Here is a 20,544-nt window from a genome sequence, read left to right on the forward strand (position 1 = left end):
TATATATATAAATTTTTAAAACACAGAATTTTTATATGACTTTTATCAAAATTTAAAAGCATGACTATTTGTTGTTTTGACCTTTTATATATAACCGTTTAAATTCTTGTAAGTTGAGATTCACAAAACTATTCAAATTCTAATTTTTTTAAATATTAATATATTACCTTTGCTGCCATTAGGAAAAATATTTTCTTAAATTACAAAATTTTTGTAGTTGTTGTTGTGTTGTATTTTTTCTGCACACAGAATTATAAATGTTATTGAATTTATATTTATTGGAGCAAAAATGAATTACTTTTGGGAGGGAATTACCTTTTTACCCTGATAATCTTCCACAGCATAAAAAAACAATGAAATTTTTGTTTGTTTTATAGTGTAATAAAATAAATGCTGCTATTGAATGTTGTACTACACTAAATCAATGGAAAATGGCAATTGCATTAGCTCAAAAATATGACATCAAAGACGTTGACTCCCTTTTGTCTCAATATGCTGTGTATCTGAAGCAGGAAAAATCAATTTTTACTGTTGTTGAGCTATATAAAAAAGCCTGTAAATTCCTACATGCGTCTCTCATGCTTTTCAAAGTAAGAATTATCTACAGTCTTTTTATATACTTAAAATATAGCTTGTTTAGATTACTTAAATTTATTTTTTTAATGTAAAACAATAGTATTTATGTCAATCATTTCATTGTAAATATTTTTTTTAATATATATTTTTTTATTTTACAGTTTGTGAAGGAATTACCACCAAAATTCTCTGATCCTCTACTCTTACGGAAAATTTATGTTTTAATTGCAATTCTTATTGAAGAATATAAGTCTAATAGAAAAGTATCCAATTTTGACCGAAATGATGTGAGTATAAAACGCTTCCTGCTAAGTTTGATTGACCAGCAATAAATTGCAAGAGAAAAACAATGTTTTGTGAACACCCTTTGCCAAAAAAATATAGCAACAAGCTTGTAACTTGAATAAATTACTTTGATCATCATATGCAATAACTGCACAAAAGTTTGTAAACCAAGCTTAGATAATTCATAGAGATTTTTACATAAAAAAAAACTATAACTTTGTAACTAACATTATTGGCCTTACTTTCCTACTACACCTGCAGAAATATTCAATAAAATTTAATAACATTTTTAAAGTACAGTAGGGAACCGATGATCCGGAACGATCGGGACCATCGCTATTCCGGATAACTGATTTTTCCGGTTTTCTGAATCGCTTCAAAAAGCCGTTTTTTTTATTGTCAAACTCAACTAAAAAAATATATTTGGAAATAATCTTNTTATTGGCCTTACTTTCCTACTACAACTGCAGAAATATTCAATAAAATTTAATAAAATTTTTAAAGTAATTTTTTATTAACAACAAAAATATTTTATAATTTGAAAAAATCAATTAAAAACTGCACTTGGTATAACCATTTAAAGTATTCTTTTCATACTGTGCATGCAAGGAAATCATTTTTAATTTGTTTTTTCAAAATTTTGTTTTGAATTGTATTTGGTAACTTATGAAAAAATCGGATTTGAATATCTTGAAAATATAAAAAGTTCTAGCAATTTTTTATGTAGTTTTTGTAAATTTGGAAAAAAAGCTGTGAATGGTAAAGGGTTTTCCGTAAGTTTTATTTTGTGCCATTGAACAAGATTTATTAAAAATGATATCTGCATTATATAGGATCAACCCCTAATAAAGTATGTTTTATTTCAAATTTTATTTCTTTATACTATCACATTCTGCTGTGCGGATAATCATTTTAGGGTATTATCAATTGTTTTAAATTTTATGATGTGATACAAGATGAAATTTGTATTTGTGGAAAACCCCATATCATTTAGAGTTTTCCTTAAAAATGTACATGAGCTACTTAGAAAATTGCTATAACTTTTTCCACTTTCTAGATATTCAAATCAGCTTCTTTTCATAAGTTATCAAATATGATGTGCAACGAAATTATTTAAAAAAGATTTTAATGTGTCCCACGCATGTGTATTGTGAGGGGACTACTTTAGTACTCACATCTTTTGTAATTTATAATGATTTTGTTTTTTAAATTTTGCAATGATACTTTTGTTATTAATTAAAAATTACTCCAGAAATTTAGTTTAATTTTATGATATTTTTTGTAATTATAGTTCGAAAACTTAAGGAAAAATTAGTTTTTGTCATAAATGTTCATATGTTCATAAATATTTAAACCAAGTTTACAAATTTTTTTGCAGTTATTGCATCGAATAACCAAATTAATTTATACAACTTACAAGCTTATTGCTGCTCCTTTAAACTCTAGTTATATGTATGAGAAATCGCATGATCTAAACACTTCTTAAGATATAAAATAATTCCTTAAGTATTTCTTGAGAAATGTAAAAAAATGTGTCAGTATAGAAGTATTTCCATAATTTTGGAAATCAATATTTTTCAATCATCATATATTTTTTGATATATTTCTATTATAGATAACTGATTTAGGCATCAGTCTTGAAGAAGAAGTAGCTCTCCAAAATGTTGCACCTTGTCTTATTGATGATCCTTGGAGAGGAGCCAAAGCTTATCATTTTTATATGCTTGCTCAAAAACATTTGTATCAAGGTAATAAGATTCTTGAAAAAATGCTTTATTGTAACTTTATCAGTTTAAAAAAGGTACCTTTATTATTATTTTAAATTTAGCAAAAAGCTTCATTATTGATAATGAAACTTATCATTAGGATGCAGAATTGAGAATTTAACTACATATTTTGTTATATTTTTAATCAATTGTGTATAATCAACCATCAAATATCAATTGTGTTTGCTCTTTTTCTTCAAATATTATCCCTGGGTATTGTGCACTTAAATTGATTTTTTGAAAACGTGATTTAAATTATACTTCTCTTATATATAGTATGCAATAAATAAAATATGTACAGTGATCTTTCACTTATGTGCCACCTCTTTTATGCGCCTTTTCATTTATATGCTGATTTTAAGGGGTCCTTGGGCATTATGTAGGAAAATAATGATAATTATCATTCGTTTATGTGTCACTCTTAAAATATTTCAATTTTACACTGAAGTTTTAATTTTTACATGCATTATTACATGCTATTCACACATTTAAATTTTTTTCTCCTTTAAATAGAAAAAAAATCGAATTTTATTTTCTTAGAAAAAACTAGACAAGGGATACCTGGAATATGAAAGATGAACAAGGCCATGATCACTTTTTTGCAGCAAGATAGGCATCTTAGGGAATTAAAAGGAGGTGGTCTGTGTGTGTTTAGTGACTCTGTGTGTGTTTAGTGACTATAACAATCAAATAACCTATTGTGTAGCATATTATGACGTCAAAGACTTTCTATACACTTTCTTTAAAAATTTATCATGTGTTGTTTCTCTCCATCCTATAAAACTCTAGTTTTTAGTGAGGAACTGTTCAGCCATAACAAACTAAAATTTCTACCTTATTTAAGATTTGTCTCTCAATGAAACGGCAAAAGAAACGAAATTAAGTTTACTTTTTAAAGCTAATGTCATTAAGAAATCCATCAACCACTAAAAAAGCTTTAGCTGATCATTTTAAAATTTCTTAGTCAATTTTAAAAGGAATTTTAAAAAAAGGGAAAGCTATTGTGGCTACTCAAAGAGAATGTGCTAATTGGTATAGTTTTAATAGGCAGCAAATATATTAATATAGGAACAATTTATTATGTTAGTATATTTAGTGCCGATTAAAACTGCATCAATATTGTTCAGTTTTATATTAGATACTGAGGAAAGAATTTTCGTGCCACTTTGAATGTGCACCGGCAAAAGTTGGTTTATGTAAATTTTGGGTATCATGAGTTGACCTCGAGCAAAACAGTATCATGCCAATTGATACTATTTAAACCTTATTTTGATAGGATGAGCTACTAAATATGTGTTTTGCTCTATCTAATGGTGTAAATGCACAGAAAAGATAAACAAATAATACATAAATAAAATTGGAATCATTTCAGCTTTATTTAATGAGTTGTTATATGTTTTTCAGCTTAGAACATAATTTAAAAGTTTTGATTTATTGATTTTTTTTACCCTGTACGAAGAACGGAAATCTAATTAGTATTAAATTTAATAAAGTTATGTACAAAACATCTGTGTTTACAACATCTAATTTGAGTTTCATACAATCCTACTTTAGCTTTACCCATAAGGTGAAAAAACAGATTGTTATACTAAGTCCAATAAAGAAGCCAGAAAGAAACGATAAACTTACAAAATATAATATTAAAATAAAATCTTGTCATTTTAATGGAAGAAATAAACCTAATTGTAACTTATGGTGTTCTAATTTACACATATTTTTAAAGTTTCTTGAAATGAGACTCATTACCATACCATCACTGGTACTTTGCAGACAAATAAAATAATAACTAGAAAAAATCAGCATTAAGTGTCCTTTCTGTATCAAATTTAAATAAAGGAAAACTGTTTTATATTTTTCATAAATAAGAGTAGAAAAAGCTTTTCTTCTTTGTTTCATCTTTAATTTTTACTTGTTCTTGTTTTCTTTTCTGCTTGCAACTTTTTCTTCTTCCGTTCTTTTCTTTAGAAAAATTATAAGAGATAGTGATAGCAAAGAACATTCTTGCTTTAGACAAGTTAATCGTTCTTTATTATTTTTAATTCTCTCTATTTATATGTTAGATATAACAAAGAATTCTTATTAAATTTAAATTACCCTTCTAAATTTATTGCAAAGTATCTTAGAAGTCAAGGAGAGTTTTTATTCTATAAGAACTGGAACAAAGTTTTAGTTTTGGATTTAAGCATTGAGAAGCTGAAAATCACGTATAATTTAAGTATACATACATATTCTTTGATTTTAAAGTGAAACCTTCGCTTATAAACTCTACTGCAAGGCAAACACCTCACATTTTAGAAAATTTTAAAAATCCCCAGTAACCTTTTATGAGTAAACGATTGTATACTTGATTGACAACTAGAAAATCTCTTATTTTTCAGCCAGTATGTCCTTTTCCTGAGTGACACCTCTTTTAAATTGTTAACATGATTAGAAATATATATATATTCTATAAAAAAATTTAAAAATCTTCATATTCTTATTATTTCTGTTAAGTTTTTAATACTATTAATATTAGAAATAATAGGTTTTAAATACTGTTAGGTTATATGGATGCAGCTATGAAAACAGCTTTGCACCTTCGAGAATATGATGATATTTTAAATCCTGAAGACATCTACTCTCTTTTAGGTAAAAAAAAAGAAGCTTTTTTTCATATATTTTAACCTTATACTTTCATTCAAAATATCTTAGGCAACCGATCTTATTTTTGTAATTTGTTTGAAAAAAGTATGTTTTAGAATATAATGCTGTCTTTAATAGTAATAATTATAAATAAATCTAATAGTTTAGCTCCTATATACTGTACAAAGTTACTGAGGCCATTTTTGTAGTTTATAAATAAATTTTATACATACTATTGTTTATATACATAATATTGTGTTGCTGAGGTAATTTCAGTTTTTATTAATTTGAAACTGCATTAGACATGTAAATTACATTATTTAAAAAAAAACTAATTTTATATTAAATTATGAGAGAAATGTTACACTTTTTGAGAGTTTTTTTAATTTTATTTAATCATTGAAATGCAATTATTTTTGCTTAGCACAAGAATTTTCAGAATAAATCTCAAAAAAATATTGACTCTGCTACTTAAATAAAAATTTTAGTAAAACATTGTTATAAACTAGTATTATTTAAGTTTTAAACATGCTTTCATATTCTAATTTCAAGATTCTTGTAATTAATATTAGTAAATCTTATGTATTTATTATGTATTGTCAGCTTATTTAGCTTTAAATAATCTCTTTACTGTCAAAAAGTTTTTGAGTATTATTAAAAAGTAACTCAAAATAACCAAAGTTACTTTTGCAATTATCCAATAATGTTTCTGTTCTATATGAATTCATAAATAGCTTGATATTTCCAAACACATTTCTAAGAGAACTAATTTCCTCACTAATAATTTTTGAGAGTTTTTTCATTTACATGTCAAGTATTTCTTGAGATAAAGTTTCAAACTGCTGTTACATATGCTTTAAATTTCTTAAATATTTAAAATATTAAGTTCAGTATATCAAGTTTATGAATTAATTAAATTCATTTTCAATTTCTTTCTTCTTACAGCATTATCAAGCTGTGCTAATCGAGCTTTTGCTACTTGTTCATCTGCTTTTATGCGTCTAGAATCTCTTGAAAGTTTAACTCCCGAAGAGAAATCAAAATATGAAAGTTTAGCAGCTGAAATTTTTGTGAAGTATGTAAATTCTCAAAAAAAATATGCTATTATATTTCTATAAGAATTTATATCAATTATTGTTTCTCTATAGACACCCTCCAAAAGACAGTAGAAACAATGTTGTGCATTGCAGAGGATGTGGTGAAAGCATTCCTGATTGGTAATATTACTCTCTTAATTATAGATGAATAATAATGAATGCTCTTATAATTTTAGATACTTACAAAGAAGTCTTAAGCAATTGCTAAAAATTTCTAACTATTATATCCAGGGAGAAACATTTAATATGTTTATATTGAAAAACAAATGAAGACACATTCATAATACTGGAAAAAGTATAATTATTAAAATCAGTTTATGTATTAATATAATAATTAAATAATATTATTTGGATCATTTATAAATATATAAATAACTTTCTAAAATGTTTGGCTTTATTACATTTTCTCTATAACCGCGCCATCATATTTATTTCGAATAAAATTAAAGATGAAAATCTCTTAAGAGGGAACAACGCAGTAGAAACTTTTAAAAAATGGATATTTTAATAAATTTTTTTACAATTGGGATTAATTTAATAATTTTTCCCCTTATTGTACATATTTTAATGTTCATTTTATAATGTTACAAATACAGAAATTTAAAGAATTAACACTTATATAATACAATGTTTATACCTTATTTTTTGAATTGTCCATTACTTCCTGTATTCAAAAATTGAAAAAAATCATCCAAATTTGATGTAGTTCAAGTTCTTTTAAACTACATGAATGTAGTTTTTTCCACATAGAGTTAAAATTAAAGATAAAAAGTAAAGAGCATAAAAATGTTAAAAGATTTTTTTTTTCACAAAAAGGAAATAAATTACATAAAACAAGTTACATTTTCATGGATTACTCAAAACCAAACAACCAAATTAAAAAAATATTTTCATGCAACAAAAACTATATTTATTGTGAACATTATGTCAAAATTTGAAATAAATTGGTTTAAAGTTTTACTATTTAGAGTTATAGCTAGTTAGAGAAACATAGTTTTGAGTACATTGCATTTAAAGTTTGGGGATCAATTATCCATATAAATATATAGAATTTTGAAACTAATTATAAGGCATTAATACCAGATCCATAAGGTGCTTCTCCATTTTCTGTATTCTCAAATGTTAGTCTAGCCCCTTTTCTTGTCAGTCTACTCTTATGTGACGCCTCATATGTTTTTAGATTAGCAACCAAAATTCTGTGGCCATCTTGATTTCAAGCATATTCTTTGGTTGCTGGGCATACATTTATTTTTAATCGTTCTGTCAATAACCCTTTGCAACCTCCATTAAAAATTATTACAGCTAAATAGGTTGCAATTTCAACTAATTATATTGAAAGTGCCATTAACTATCTTTCTTACATACCTAATTTAAACAAACTATTTCAATGAAATAGTTAAAATAATAGTATTTTACTAAAATGGTTTGATAGAAGTAAGCAAAACCATTAATCAACTGAGTGTACAAGTTCACATGATTATACATGTCACACCATGTCCTGCGTCGGGTTTTACATGTTTTGTTGTAACTTTTTCACTTTTGCAAAAGTCAATTCATTATTTTGATACATTAATCTTAAAAGGATAAACTATCAAAAATGCAATAATTCTTATTTTTTAGCTTTTATTGTGTCATTTCCTCTTGAGATTTTATGGTATAAAATGTCTTTATTTTTTTCAAAATAAATGGACTCTATTATTGTTTTGCTTATTGACTATTTGAAACTGTCTGTATAATAAATATTCATAAACTATTATGGCTTAGACAAAAATTAATAATTCTTCAAAGGGATTTCTCCACTCATTTGAATTTTCTATTTGTTAACTTTCAAAATTTGATAAGTTTTTATAATAAGTTAAGGTTTTATTAGGTGTATTCATAAATAAAAACCTTTTACTATTATTTCTTAATGTAAGTTTTAAAAAAAATTTTAAGTTTTAGGATTGTACAAGTGATTAATCAAATAACTCATACCAACAACAATCAAAATAACTTATAACTATTTTATAATAGATGCCTAAAGTGTTATCAAAACACATTTTTAGAATACATAACATATTTATTAGTACACCAACTATACCTGTGATTTCCAAAAAGCATTAAACTTCCAAAGTAAACAGTAATTGGGCTGACTGACATTGTTAGCGATAATTAACGTCAATTATTCTAATGTATAAAAAAAATTAAAAATGTAGTTTTGTTTATTGTTTGATTTCAAATTTAAGAAAAAAAGTTTTGTTTGTTGATTGATTTCAAATTTAAAAAAAAGTTTTACTGTTGTGTCATTTGAATCTTCAGTTTGCATTTTAAGATGTATATACATATTTTTTATGATATTTGAATTTTCTTAATTATTTAAATACATTACTTGCATTTTTTTTTCATAGGTATACATCATGCCCTAGTTGTAGTATTAATTTTCCAATATGTGTTGCCTCTGGAAGACCAATTCTAAATCCAAGTCTTCAGTGGACTTGTTTACAATGCCACCATGCTGCTTTTAAGCAAGAAATGCTTACAAGATCATGCTGTGCTTTATGCCATTGTGTCTTATCAATACCAGTTTAAACAACATTTTTAAAGGATATAAAAATTATGTTTTGGAAAATATTCATTCTTACAAAATAAATAAGTTATTTGTGTTATCTTTACCAAAGAAATATGCAGGGAGGAAAGTAAATATTTCTTAGATTTTTTTCGTGACCTTGTGACAAGATATCTCACCAAAAGACCAAATTTAGGAACTCTACTCTATTGAAGTTTAATGCAGATATAAGTATTGATTGTCTTTTGTGTGGAGGTACATTGTAATTCCAGTCTATAATCACAGCAAGATACAGTGATTATGGATCAAGTACATCCACTTGAACAAAATAGTATGAGTGCTTTACATAATTAATACATTGTTGACAAAACAAAATAGTTAAGTTTAGAATTATTGAATGTGTATGATAATAGTGTCTAAAGTGGACTTTGTTAAAACATTGTACCTTTAAAGTTTCCTGTTTAGATCAGTTTAATAAGAATCAAAATCTAACAATTTTGGAAATTTTTCCATTAGATATTTATTCATACTTATTAATTACTATATTATTTAAATTAATACTATTTAAATTAATTAAAATACGTACTATTTAAATTAATTGATTAGCTTAGTAGACATTGTTATCAAAAATTTTACATTTTAAATGCTGTTTTATGTAGTTTCGTTAAAAGTGGAAGTAAATAGTGTATCAATTTTCGTAACCTTAGAATTGATCACATCATAATCTTGTTAAAATATTCTACTTAATTTTTCTCAGAAGTTACCTAATATTAAATTCTATTATATGTATGATAATATACATAAAATTAAACAATAAAAATACGCTTAAACATTTGCTCCATATCTAAGATTTGCTCAATAGATAAACAATGATATTGTATTGAGATTTATCTACCAAACAATAAATAGATATAAAGCATTGTTTAATTATTTTGAAAGTTAATTTCAGTTTTAACTCACCATGGAGTTGAATTTATTTTTTGGTATTATATTCAATTTTATTTCTTTAAAACTGTTGTTGTATGTCTTAAAGTATTGCAAATTTAGGTACGTCTAATGTTTTGTAAAGAAAGCAAATTATAAATGCAAAATCATTAACTCAAAATTTAATTAAAGTATTTTCATGAGTTAGCTATAGATTATTTCTTGCCTGTTAGAAAAGTCTTAATACATGTGCAAGTCATTCAATAAATTTGAATTCCAAAACATATATCCATTCATTATGGATAAGTAACCTAAAAATATTTTTATTATGTGTGATTAGATTTGATACCTGGTAATTGAGTTGTGGCACTTCACTCTCTTGTGCCACAAGTCCTGGGTTCTATCCTTGGGGCCAGACAAGGTTGACTCAGCCTTTTATCCCTTCAGTGGATTGATAAAATGAGTACCCAGTATGCTTGGGGATTAAACAATGGGGGTTCCACATTTGGCTAACCTCCTAACCTGAACAACTGCTCCTGCACCCAGAGTATCCAAGGTTAAGAAATGGCCACACGCTATCATGCCACGGAATTTAGTTTAATAATTGGTTTTCAATAGGTGTTGCCATTTCGATTTTTACCGTCCATGCTTAGAAGTGAGGTTATCATGGTTCGTATTCATAATAATGCATAGCTGCCAACCTTTGCGCATTTTGAGGAATGGTTTTTCTAATGGTAGTAGATTATTACCTAGTTTTTAATATATTCTATGTGTTTAAACTATTTATATATAATGATGGCTGAAATCATTTGAAATTAAATCATTAAATATCAGTGCATTAGTTTTTCTACCTCTAACTATAAAAATAAAATATTCTAGGAACCAAAAGAACCAACCAAAAGAATTGGTAGCTATGATATCAGCTTAAGTGTGAGAGATCATGATTTTTGCCTATTCATGTAAAATATTGTTATTCCCATTTTAAACAAAAGAATATTTAGAATCTAAGATATTTTTACTTTATTTCTCAAAATCACACTTATATTTTTCAAATTGTGTACTTGTCAATAATATATTTCTGGACTGTGATAATTAATCAAACTGTACTTAATAATTTTTTTGTATCAATAATTTCTATTCATGCTTAATCCATAATGTGCCTTCATTATGATGAATGAATAATGCAATGTTAAAATTATATATCTCTTAAATAAGTGTATGCTAAAGTCTCTGGGGAAATTTAGCCCTCAAACATGCAACCTAATTTTTGCACATTGGTCATAACTTTTTCAAAAAGCTACTAAAAAGGTTTACATTTTATTTCATTTTCAGAAAATCTTCATTATAGTTTTTATTCTTATATATGCTCTTCCTTGCTCAGTTAATTTTTACTCATTGTGGCAACATTAGATTCTGAATTAGTCTATTAGTGTTTCGGATCTAGGTGTATGTTAGAAGATTAATGAAACACACTTTTAATGGTATATAGCTGATGAAAGATAATTTTTATTTATTATTAGAGAAATTTATCATCATGTTGGTTTTAATTGCTCAACTATATTATCTATTGAAAGATGAAGGGAAAAATATAGTTTTCTTATTATTATTATTAAAAATAGTCAATAAATATGCTTTTTATTAACAATTATTTTTTAAAAATTGTCTTAACATTAATTATTTTTATTTTTGTTAAAATATCTCAATTTTTGTCCCTACTAATGCAATAAAATCAAGCTTTTGTTATTTTTGTGTAAGCATGTTTTATGACTTAAGAGTATCAATGTAGAATCTTAAATACTTGCGTCATGAAACTATAAATGATTTTATATCAGACTTTTCTTTGGTTATTATGTCTGTTATTTTATTCACAACCCCTTGTTTATCACTAGGTTTCAGCTTATACAATAAAAACTAACTTAAAAAATTGTTCACTAAATTATTCTGATCTTGAGCATCGTCAATATCATTCATTGGATGTGGACAAACAAAATGCCCTAAATCTGCATTCACCAATTCTGTTTGAACCAATCAGGATACCTGTAGTTGATTAGTCTAGTTTTTTCTGAGATCATCATTGCTAAGTATAACAAACTAATTACCATAAAATTAGTACCTACAATCACCAAAATAAAAAAATTAACATATTTTGTTTCATGTGAGTCAAGAATACACTAGTGATAGCTTGATGTAAAGAAACAATCATTAAAAGACTGAACTTTTGGCCAGACCATGTAGTTGTCTTCCAAAAATGCTCACCTAAAAGCAAGATAGGTGAAAATGCTGATTTTTATTCTTCTTGTCATGTCAGCCTACACGTCAACTGGAAGTTACAACAAGTAAATTCAAAATTACCTGAAATAAAGTGACTGAAAAAAAAGTTAACAGAATCAGTTAAAAAACTTGTCTAAGTTCTTTCAAACCTCACCATCTACTTTGACAACCATGTTAAAAACTTCTCACATACAATTTGATTATTGTTTTTTATAAATTGAATGTTCAAGTTAAGAATGATAATAAAACTAAAATAGAAAGCAATTATATAAGTATTTAAAATTAAATGAGAACATTTTACTAAAAACATTTTATTATACTAACTGGAATACACAGAAACAATGTTTAAAGTCTCAAATTTTTAAATAGTTAAAAACGATAAAGGTTTGGTTAAACTAAATTTAAAAATTTAGTTTAAATTAGTATAATATATGCTTCCGAAATAGCAGATTTATTTTATTCAAACTGTTTCCTGAATATGAGTTTGTGAATTTAACACAAATGCTAGATTGAATTTAGCAAACAACTAACACCATCTGTAGATTAAAACCTGGTTATAAGCCTAAAATCAATATGCAAAATGCATTACTGGTAGCTAAACTTTGAAATAGCTGAATACTTTAAGGTAACAAACATTTGTCAACACATACCCCAGAATAAGCAAATTTATTCCATTTATGTATCCTATAGAAATTGTGGAGCATAGAATCAGAGGGTTAAAAAGTAAATAACTTTATTTTATTTGAAACACATATTTTTATTAATAGTTTTGTAATGTGAAAATTTGCCAAATAACTTTTAAATATGATTGTTGCTTAAAAGATTTGTGTACAACTTGACGGGCTACAGCCTCTTGGAATCAGAGATAATATATTTTAACATTTTGTTTGAATATACTATTGATATTTTTTTATAATAATGTAAAATAGTAGCATTTTTAATTTAAGAGGTACTACAAATTTAATTAGTCTACAGTATGCACATTGCGAGATAAACTTTAGCGGGGTCAATTATGCAGCCTTTCTTATAAAACTTACAACTACACAACTGAATATTGTAAAAGTTTTTACTTAGATCCATTTTTTATTCCTCTAAAAAATATTGGTAAACTGTTTCTTAGATTAATGTTTGGTAGCTGGGTATATTACATTAAGGTTTAGAATTGGTTTTTTTTTTTTTTATTATTCAAATCAAGCTTTTAGCGAAAATTGTTTTTTATTGATTTTATAACATTTTTTTTTACAATTTCCAAAATGTATTGTTGAAATTGTGTGTACCTTTATTTTTAGCTTTCGTATGTTGTCATCGTTGTGTAATAGCGATTTTTTAAACTGTATTCAAGAAATATATTGGCATGTTATTGTTGCTTTTACCAAATATTCATACCTCTTGTAAATATCATATCTGTTTTGAATAAAGAGATGATTTTTTGTGACATTTGAAAGTTTCTCTCTTTCAAACATAAACATTGGTTAAATATTGAAATCTTAAAAGACATTAATTTAATGGTTTTATTATTTTTTCGTGTGAAATATTTGTGCTTTTATACTACATTTATTTTGTAGGACATTTCCATATAATCAGTATTTTTACTTATGCCATCAGCAGTTTTTAGTATAGTTTGGCACCCCTACATAGAATTAAGAAGTTTGAAGGAAATTTAGTAAATTTTTTCAAATTGTGTTCAGTAATGAGAGTAGTTAAAATGATTTTGTTTGAAACTTTTACTTACCTTTGACAATATGTGAGATTTTTGATGAATGTGACTGGTTGGTTTTCAAAAATTTTATTGCTATGAACTGGCCTTACCTTGGTAAATGGAACTAAAACCATAAGCTTTGAGGAATTACTTTTTTTGTTTCTGATTATATTTTGCTCATCGCTGTTTAGATGTCTATATGTGCTGTTTAGATGGAATATGATTGATATTTTATAAAAAAAAAAAAAAGAAAACTGTTTGTTTTCAAAAATATTAAATTTGACCTTATTGAAAAGAATTTTTAAGGGACAAAATAACACCTAAATTAAGTGCTTGATCTACTACTCAATAACTATAATTTAAGGGTTTTTTTTATTTTCTGCTTTAATCATTAAAATTATCATAAATTAAAGATCTAAACAACATTTTGTGAATTCATTCAAACAACTTTCTAAACAACTCACTCATTCCACTGCATGACATTCTATTACAGATCAAAACCTTTACTAATAAAACCTTTTGATTTTATACCTTTTTTACCATTATCAGAACCTTTGTCTTTATGATCTTACCTTCATCTGCATGCAGATTCCCTCTAAAATAATTTTTATTTATGTCCTACTTCAGAAATTTAAAAAAAAAAGTACCATTGTTCGAGATAACTTGAGCCACTATGTTGAACTCTTTATAATCAGAGTGAGCAAGGCAAGAGATCACCCCAAGCACCAGGTAAGCGGGGGGGCCAAACGAGACCCTGATCTAATTTTCTGTAAATTATTTATTTCCTTCTTTTTCAAAGTAATGTTTGCTTTTAAAATATATTTATAGATTATTTTTTATTAATTATACATTATTAGGTTATTTTTTTATAGTTTAAGTTCTCTAAGCAAAAGATTTACTAAAGATAGAAAGAAAGTGTGCAACAGAAAAACCACTTGTTTGACGTTGAATAGAATGAGTTACATATTTTCCAATGAAGCTTTTTTCTGTAGAGATTTACGGTTCAGGAAACCATCTAACAAATAAATCAATATTCTTAAAAGGAGAATGCAGGGAAAAACAAGGGGAGGAGTGACTTTGGAGAAAAACCATGAGCTCAAATTTTGTGTCAATTAGGCCTGTGTGTCAAACGTACTCTTAATATAATGTGAATTTGTTGATACAATTCTTAATATTTTATGTAGAAAATACTTCTATTTTGTCTCATAATCTAATTTAAATTTATGTTTTCCAAGCAAATCTTGGAAGGTTTTTTGAGAAATTGGAACCATTTAGAAACAAGACCAAATGGTGAATTTCCAAGATAATTAGATAATTACCAAGATCTTAGTAAACTTTAAGTTAACAACGAGAAACATACACTACCCTACAATAATGGTAGAGATACTTTCAGTTTTTGACAATTTTTTAAATTTCTCAGGAAATACTTAAATGATTATTTTGTAACTTTAGAGATGTTTTGTTCATGCGATTTTTCATAGCAATAAAATTTAAAGCTTTCAGAGGTTTGAGAGACCTACAATAAATTATGAAAGAAAACAAGAATTTTTGACTAAACAACTTCTTCACAACTTTTTCTATACAACTTCTTCATTAAGCTGATTTATCTAAACGTTTATTATTGTTGTATTCAGCGTAGCTTTTTATCTATTTTTCAAAATTGTTTTATGTACCAATATTAGTCTGAGTAGAAAATATCTAGCCTTTCCCTAAAGACTATGACGATTGTCCTTTCTTTAAATAAAAAGTTAGAAAGAAAAAACGATATTCTAAAGATTTGTATGTTAGCAAAAACAGCGCTTCATCAGGGGACGCACTGTTTGCTGACACACTAGAACCTTTCTGTGGACAGTGGTTAAACCAAAAACTGTCTGTGCCCGAAGGCCCCATAATAGATAAACTAAAGAAAATGTAATCAAATATTGAAATAAAGATGAAAATTCAATGATACACAAAAAAACAAAGTCAAAAAAGTACATTGAGGAAATACTAATAAGGACACGTCTACATCTTTTAATAATTTGTTTTATACCAGATCATTTTTAATTTATTTTAAACTGTTATTTTTAATACAGTATATTTCATAAACAATTAATTATGAGTACACTTTGTCATGAAAACTGTCATCATGAGCAATTTTAGATACAGCGAGTGAATAAAGTAAGAATGAAGAATGAAAGGATACCAACCATACATCAGTAAGTAGGTAAATTAATACGAGTCAGCAATGAATTTGTTGATGGGTGAATCATTGAAGGACATTTTAGTGAATAATCGGAGGAAATGAATGAGTTTATAAATGCATAAAAATATTTAATAATAAAATTATACCTATATGAAAAATATTCCTTTAAATTGTTTTACGGCAGTCGACGACAAAAATTCTTCATTTTTAAAATTTTTAGCTAAATAACGACATATTGAATGCAAATTACAACAATATAGTGTATATCAAAAAAGAAACTGCAAAAACAACTGGTTTTGAAGAGTTTATAAAATTGTTTGCGACTGCTAAGTACAAATAAAAAAGATTATGTTTATGCTTGAATATTTCCTTGCCGTAAAATATTATGCTCATTAAAAATATTACCTGTAATAAACATTGATTCTAGAATACTTGAGGTGATATTACCATTAGTTAAACTAACGATTTCTTTAATTAACTTTGAATGAATTTATTGTAATTTATCTTGTTCGCATGTTTTCCAAATCAACATTTAGGATTAATATAGATTTTGTAATTCTCTAATAGAAATATTGTAATTTAAAAAGAAGAAAAGCGTTTCTCTACAACATTATAACTACACTCTTCAATAATTTAAGAAGAGAAAAAAAGTCTTTTTTTCACAATTGAGCCAATGGCTCCGTTTACAATTGCTACGCTGTATATTTTCAGTGCTAGATGGATCATGGGTTAAAGCCCCCTTGCCCTCAAGGTAACCATGGGTGGTTTTCGTGGTTTTCCCTTTCATACAACACAAATGCGGGTTACTTCCATCAAAAAGTCCTCCATGAAAGTTAGTTTGTCTAATGCTTTTTCCAGGAGTTTCCCTGTCTTCTAGATTGGGTTCAAAAGTACAAGGCTACGGAGTTGAACATTGATAGTCGTAAACTCAGAATTGTGCTTTTTGTTTAAAGCTGGTTATATACATGTATATATAAAATCTTACCCAGTGGTCATGCACGCATTGTTTTATTAAAATAATGGATTACAATTTTAAGAAGAAAACAATGTTCATTTTTCGCTTTTCCGAATCTATACCAGAATTTTAAAAAAAATGTCATGCGTGTATATATATATATATATATATATATAGCGGATTAATCGCAATATACTCGTTATATCGAGCTTAACACTAACCATATTGCTTAAAAATGCTAAACAATTTGAACGGTCATCTCTTGCTTTTGATTCATGCTTTTAGGCTCTTGATTTGTGAAAGAACATCGCAGTTCGCAGTATTATATTCGAAAAAAAAAACTATAATGTCTGGATAGCTTTAGAATAAACAAAATCAATTATACGAGGTCCAAGATAAGTCATTCAATAAGCAAAACACCCAATCTACAATAAAAGCAATTTCTTGAAAAGGGTGAAACCGAAATAAACATAACTTGAGTACTAGCTATATATTATAGAAGTTGCATAAATAATTAAGGATTTTGGGGACCAAAGCTTGCTTATATACCCGCTATCTAATTTCGCTACCATGTAAATGTTTTAAAATTGTATCAATAATATATCACATTCATAAATGTTTTTCTCTCACCTTCTGCGGTCCGTCCCGCAGTGGACTGATCGTTAAGACACGGTTCCCAGCAGATCACCGAAGTCAAGCATCACTGGCTATGGTCAGTGTGCGGGTGGGTGACCTCTTGGATCAGTCTGCGTAGGGACCGAGGGTGTGCGGTATTGGTCCTCGTTAAACTGTTCTACCGTAAAGTGCTCGACTTCGCGAGCAGGTCGTCGGGCTACCGAAGCGGGGGTGCCATCCCCTCTGCAGAGGATCAAAATTGTGATGGCATGTCTTCGGATCATCCTCAGGGATGTTTCCCAGACCGTCGCTAATAGCCCATTGTGCAGCTCTAGTGCTACGTAAATGAACAACAACAACAACTCTCCTTCCGTGAAAATTATATATTATAGCTATAGTGCGCCAATACTAATTTAAGTTATTCGTATTTTAATTCTGCGTAGGGACCGAGGGTGCGCGGTATTGGTCCTCGTTAAACTGTGCTACCGTATAGTGCTCGACTTCGCGTGCAGGCAGTCGGGCTACCAAAGCGGGGGTGCCATCCCCTCTACAAAGGATCAAAATTGTGATGGCATGTCTTCGGATCATCCTCAACGATGCTTCACCGTCGCCAATAGCCCATTGTGCAGCTCTAGTGCGACGTAAATGAACTACTACTACTTGTATTTTAACACTCATTATTTCACAACTAATTGTCTTACACAATTTAAATATTAATTCTTTAATTTTATATGGCAAATGTTTATTGTATACTTATAAACACAGACACACACACAGACACACACACACACACACACATATATATATATATATATATATATATATATANAGCTATTTATGTATTATGTTAGCGAATATGTTTATGAAAACAAATTATTTGTTCGCATATAAATTGATTAACAAAACATTGTAAGTTTTCATCTCTGGCTGCTGTCAGTGTGCGGGTGTGTGGTCACTTGGATCAGTCTGCGTAGGGACCGAGGGTGTGCGGTATTGGTCCTCGCTAAACTGTTCTACCATAAAGTGCTCGACTTCGCGTGCAGGTCGCCGGGATACCGAAGCGGGAGTGCCATCCCCTCTGCAGAGGATCAAACCTCAAGGGATGTTTCCCAGACCGTCACCAATAGCCTAATGTGTACTAAAAAAAGCACTAGTAAGCACTAGCAATAGTGCGACGTAAATGATCAACAACATTAGACTATTATTAAATAAAAAATAATAAATATTTACCAAAAGTTATTTTTTGCTGTGTGGAATCGAAAGCCCTGAGGTCGGTCGATAAGCCGTTGTTGCAGGGATCTAGAGAAAACTTCCTTACCCTTGAGAAAGTGGTCTACGAAGCAGTGGGGCTAACTTCTTGAGTAGGGGGGCAGAGGAAGTTGTTTTGAGCTAAGTCGCACTTTCACTCTAGTTGTGCTCTCGCGTCAAACGAAAGGCGCTCTTTCTTTACTTAATTCTCAATGCCAATGGCAGGTAATTTTGGCCTGTCTAAGTGTCATTAAAGCAGCATATAAATACTGTAACAGGAACGTTTAATTATCTTTGCATATTTTATTTTACTACCGGGATTGAAGTTGTTGTAGTTGTAGTTCATTTACGTAGCACTAGAGCTGCACAATGGGCTATTGGCGATGGTCTGGGAAGCATCCCTGAATATGATCTGAGGACATGCCATCATAATTTTGATCCTCTGCACAGGAGATTGCAGCCCCGCTTCGGTAGCCCAACGACCTGCACGCGAAGTTGAGCTTTTTACGGTACAACAGTTTAACGAGGACTAATGCTGCTCACCCTTGCTCCCTACGCAGAATGATCCATGTGTTCACCCACCTGCACACTGGCAGCAGTCAGTGGTGCTTGACTTCGATGTTCTGCTGGGAACCGTGTCTTAACGATCAGTCCACTACAGGACAACCGGGGTTGAGAATCCGACCCAATTTTGAATGTCAACTATCAATGTTCAACTCCATAGCTGTAATTTTTAACCCAAACCAGAAGACAAATGAACTCCTGGATAAAGCATTGAGACATAATAGCCTTCGTGGTGAACTTTTTGATGGAGCTAACTCGCATTTGAGCACCGGAACTAACCCTCTCACGGTTAATCCAACAGCAAGGGGATCTGAACAATGATCCGTCTACCGCTAAGAATATTTTTACATCAGCACTGTGTTCGCTGCGAACCGAGAGCAGAATTTGTATGGATCAACCGTCGTTGGGTTTCGAACATGGATAACTTCATTGGTAGGAGAGGGCTCTATCTCCTTAGCCACCAAGCTTCTCACTTTACACCTTGCACTGGAAAAAGTGAACCAATTCTATCAATTATGGGGTCCACGGGGAAATGGGTCGCAGCAGTGGTCTTCACTCATGTTGGTTGCTGGCTGCTTAGCGAAAGGCGGGTGTTAACTTTATAAGTATTCTATCTGCTTTAGCTTTTATGTTTATCACAAAGTTTTATAAGTGCACGCTAGGTGAATGCGATTTTTTTTAATTTTAATATGATTTTGTTCTCATATCGAAATAAATTATTTGTGATTAATAATATCAGTTTTATTTACTCATCAGTTTTATTTTACTTAAAAAATTAAGTAAATCAATAAATCTAAAGTGTATAGTTAATACTTAAATTATAAGTTTAAAATATGCTTTAAAAGAGAATGCGAAATAAATGCTCCCGTTTCACAGCTGAGAATCGAACCCTCGACCTCTAGGTTTCCAGACTCGTTTTTAAATTCATTTTACTGTCAGAAAAAAAATTTATATGGAATTTTTAGAAAATACACACTATTCGTTGATAGGTAAGTACTTAATTTACGTCGCACTGGTGCAGCACCATGGGCAATCGGCGACGATCTGGGAAACATCCCTGGTGATGATCCGAAGACATGCCATCACAAGTTTATCCTGGGCAGGAGAGATGGCTCCTTCGCTGTGGCAGCCTGATGACCTGCACTCGAAGTTGAGCCCTTAACGGTAGAAAGGTTTAACGAGGACGAATACC

At 28.8% G+C, this 20,544-nt stretch overlaps 1 protein-coding gene across 2 annotated transcripts in view; it reads left to right on the top strand.

The window, feature by feature from the left end:
• The window catches only part of LOC107446665 (intraflagellar transport protein Oseg4), a 45,912-nt gene extending 36,846 nt beyond the window's left edge, over positions 1 to 9,066 (top strand). The window contains exons 26-32 of one of the 2 annotated variants that reach the window (XM_016061365.3): positions 378 to 590; positions 738 to 863; positions 2,477 to 2,609; positions 5,169 to 5,255; positions 6,195 to 6,324; positions 6,398 to 6,466; positions 8,734 to 9,066. In XM_016061365.3, coding sequence (XP_015916851.1) covers positions 378 to 590; positions 738 to 863; positions 2,477 to 2,609; positions 5,169 to 5,255; positions 6,195 to 6,324; positions 6,398 to 6,466; positions 8,734 to 8,914 — 939 coding nt within the window. In that variant the 3' untranslated portion in view covers positions 8,915 to 9,066. The remainder of the gene's footprint in view (positions 1 to 377; positions 591 to 737; positions 864 to 2,476; positions 2,610 to 5,168; positions 5,256 to 6,194; positions 6,325 to 6,397; positions 6,467 to 8,733) is intronic. The other variant, XM_043043946.2, reaches the window with a different exon arrangement.
• The last annotated feature ends 11,478 nt before the right edge of the window (positions 9,067 to 20,544 follow it).

This window comes from Parasteatoda tepidariorum, chromosome X1, assembly GCF_043381705.1.
Source record: "Parasteatoda tepidariorum isolate YZ-2023 chromosome X1, CAS_Ptep_4.0, whole genome shotgun sequence".
Taxonomy (NCBI): Eukaryota; Metazoa; Arthropoda; class Arachnida; order Araneae; family Theridiidae; genus Parasteatoda; species Parasteatoda tepidariorum.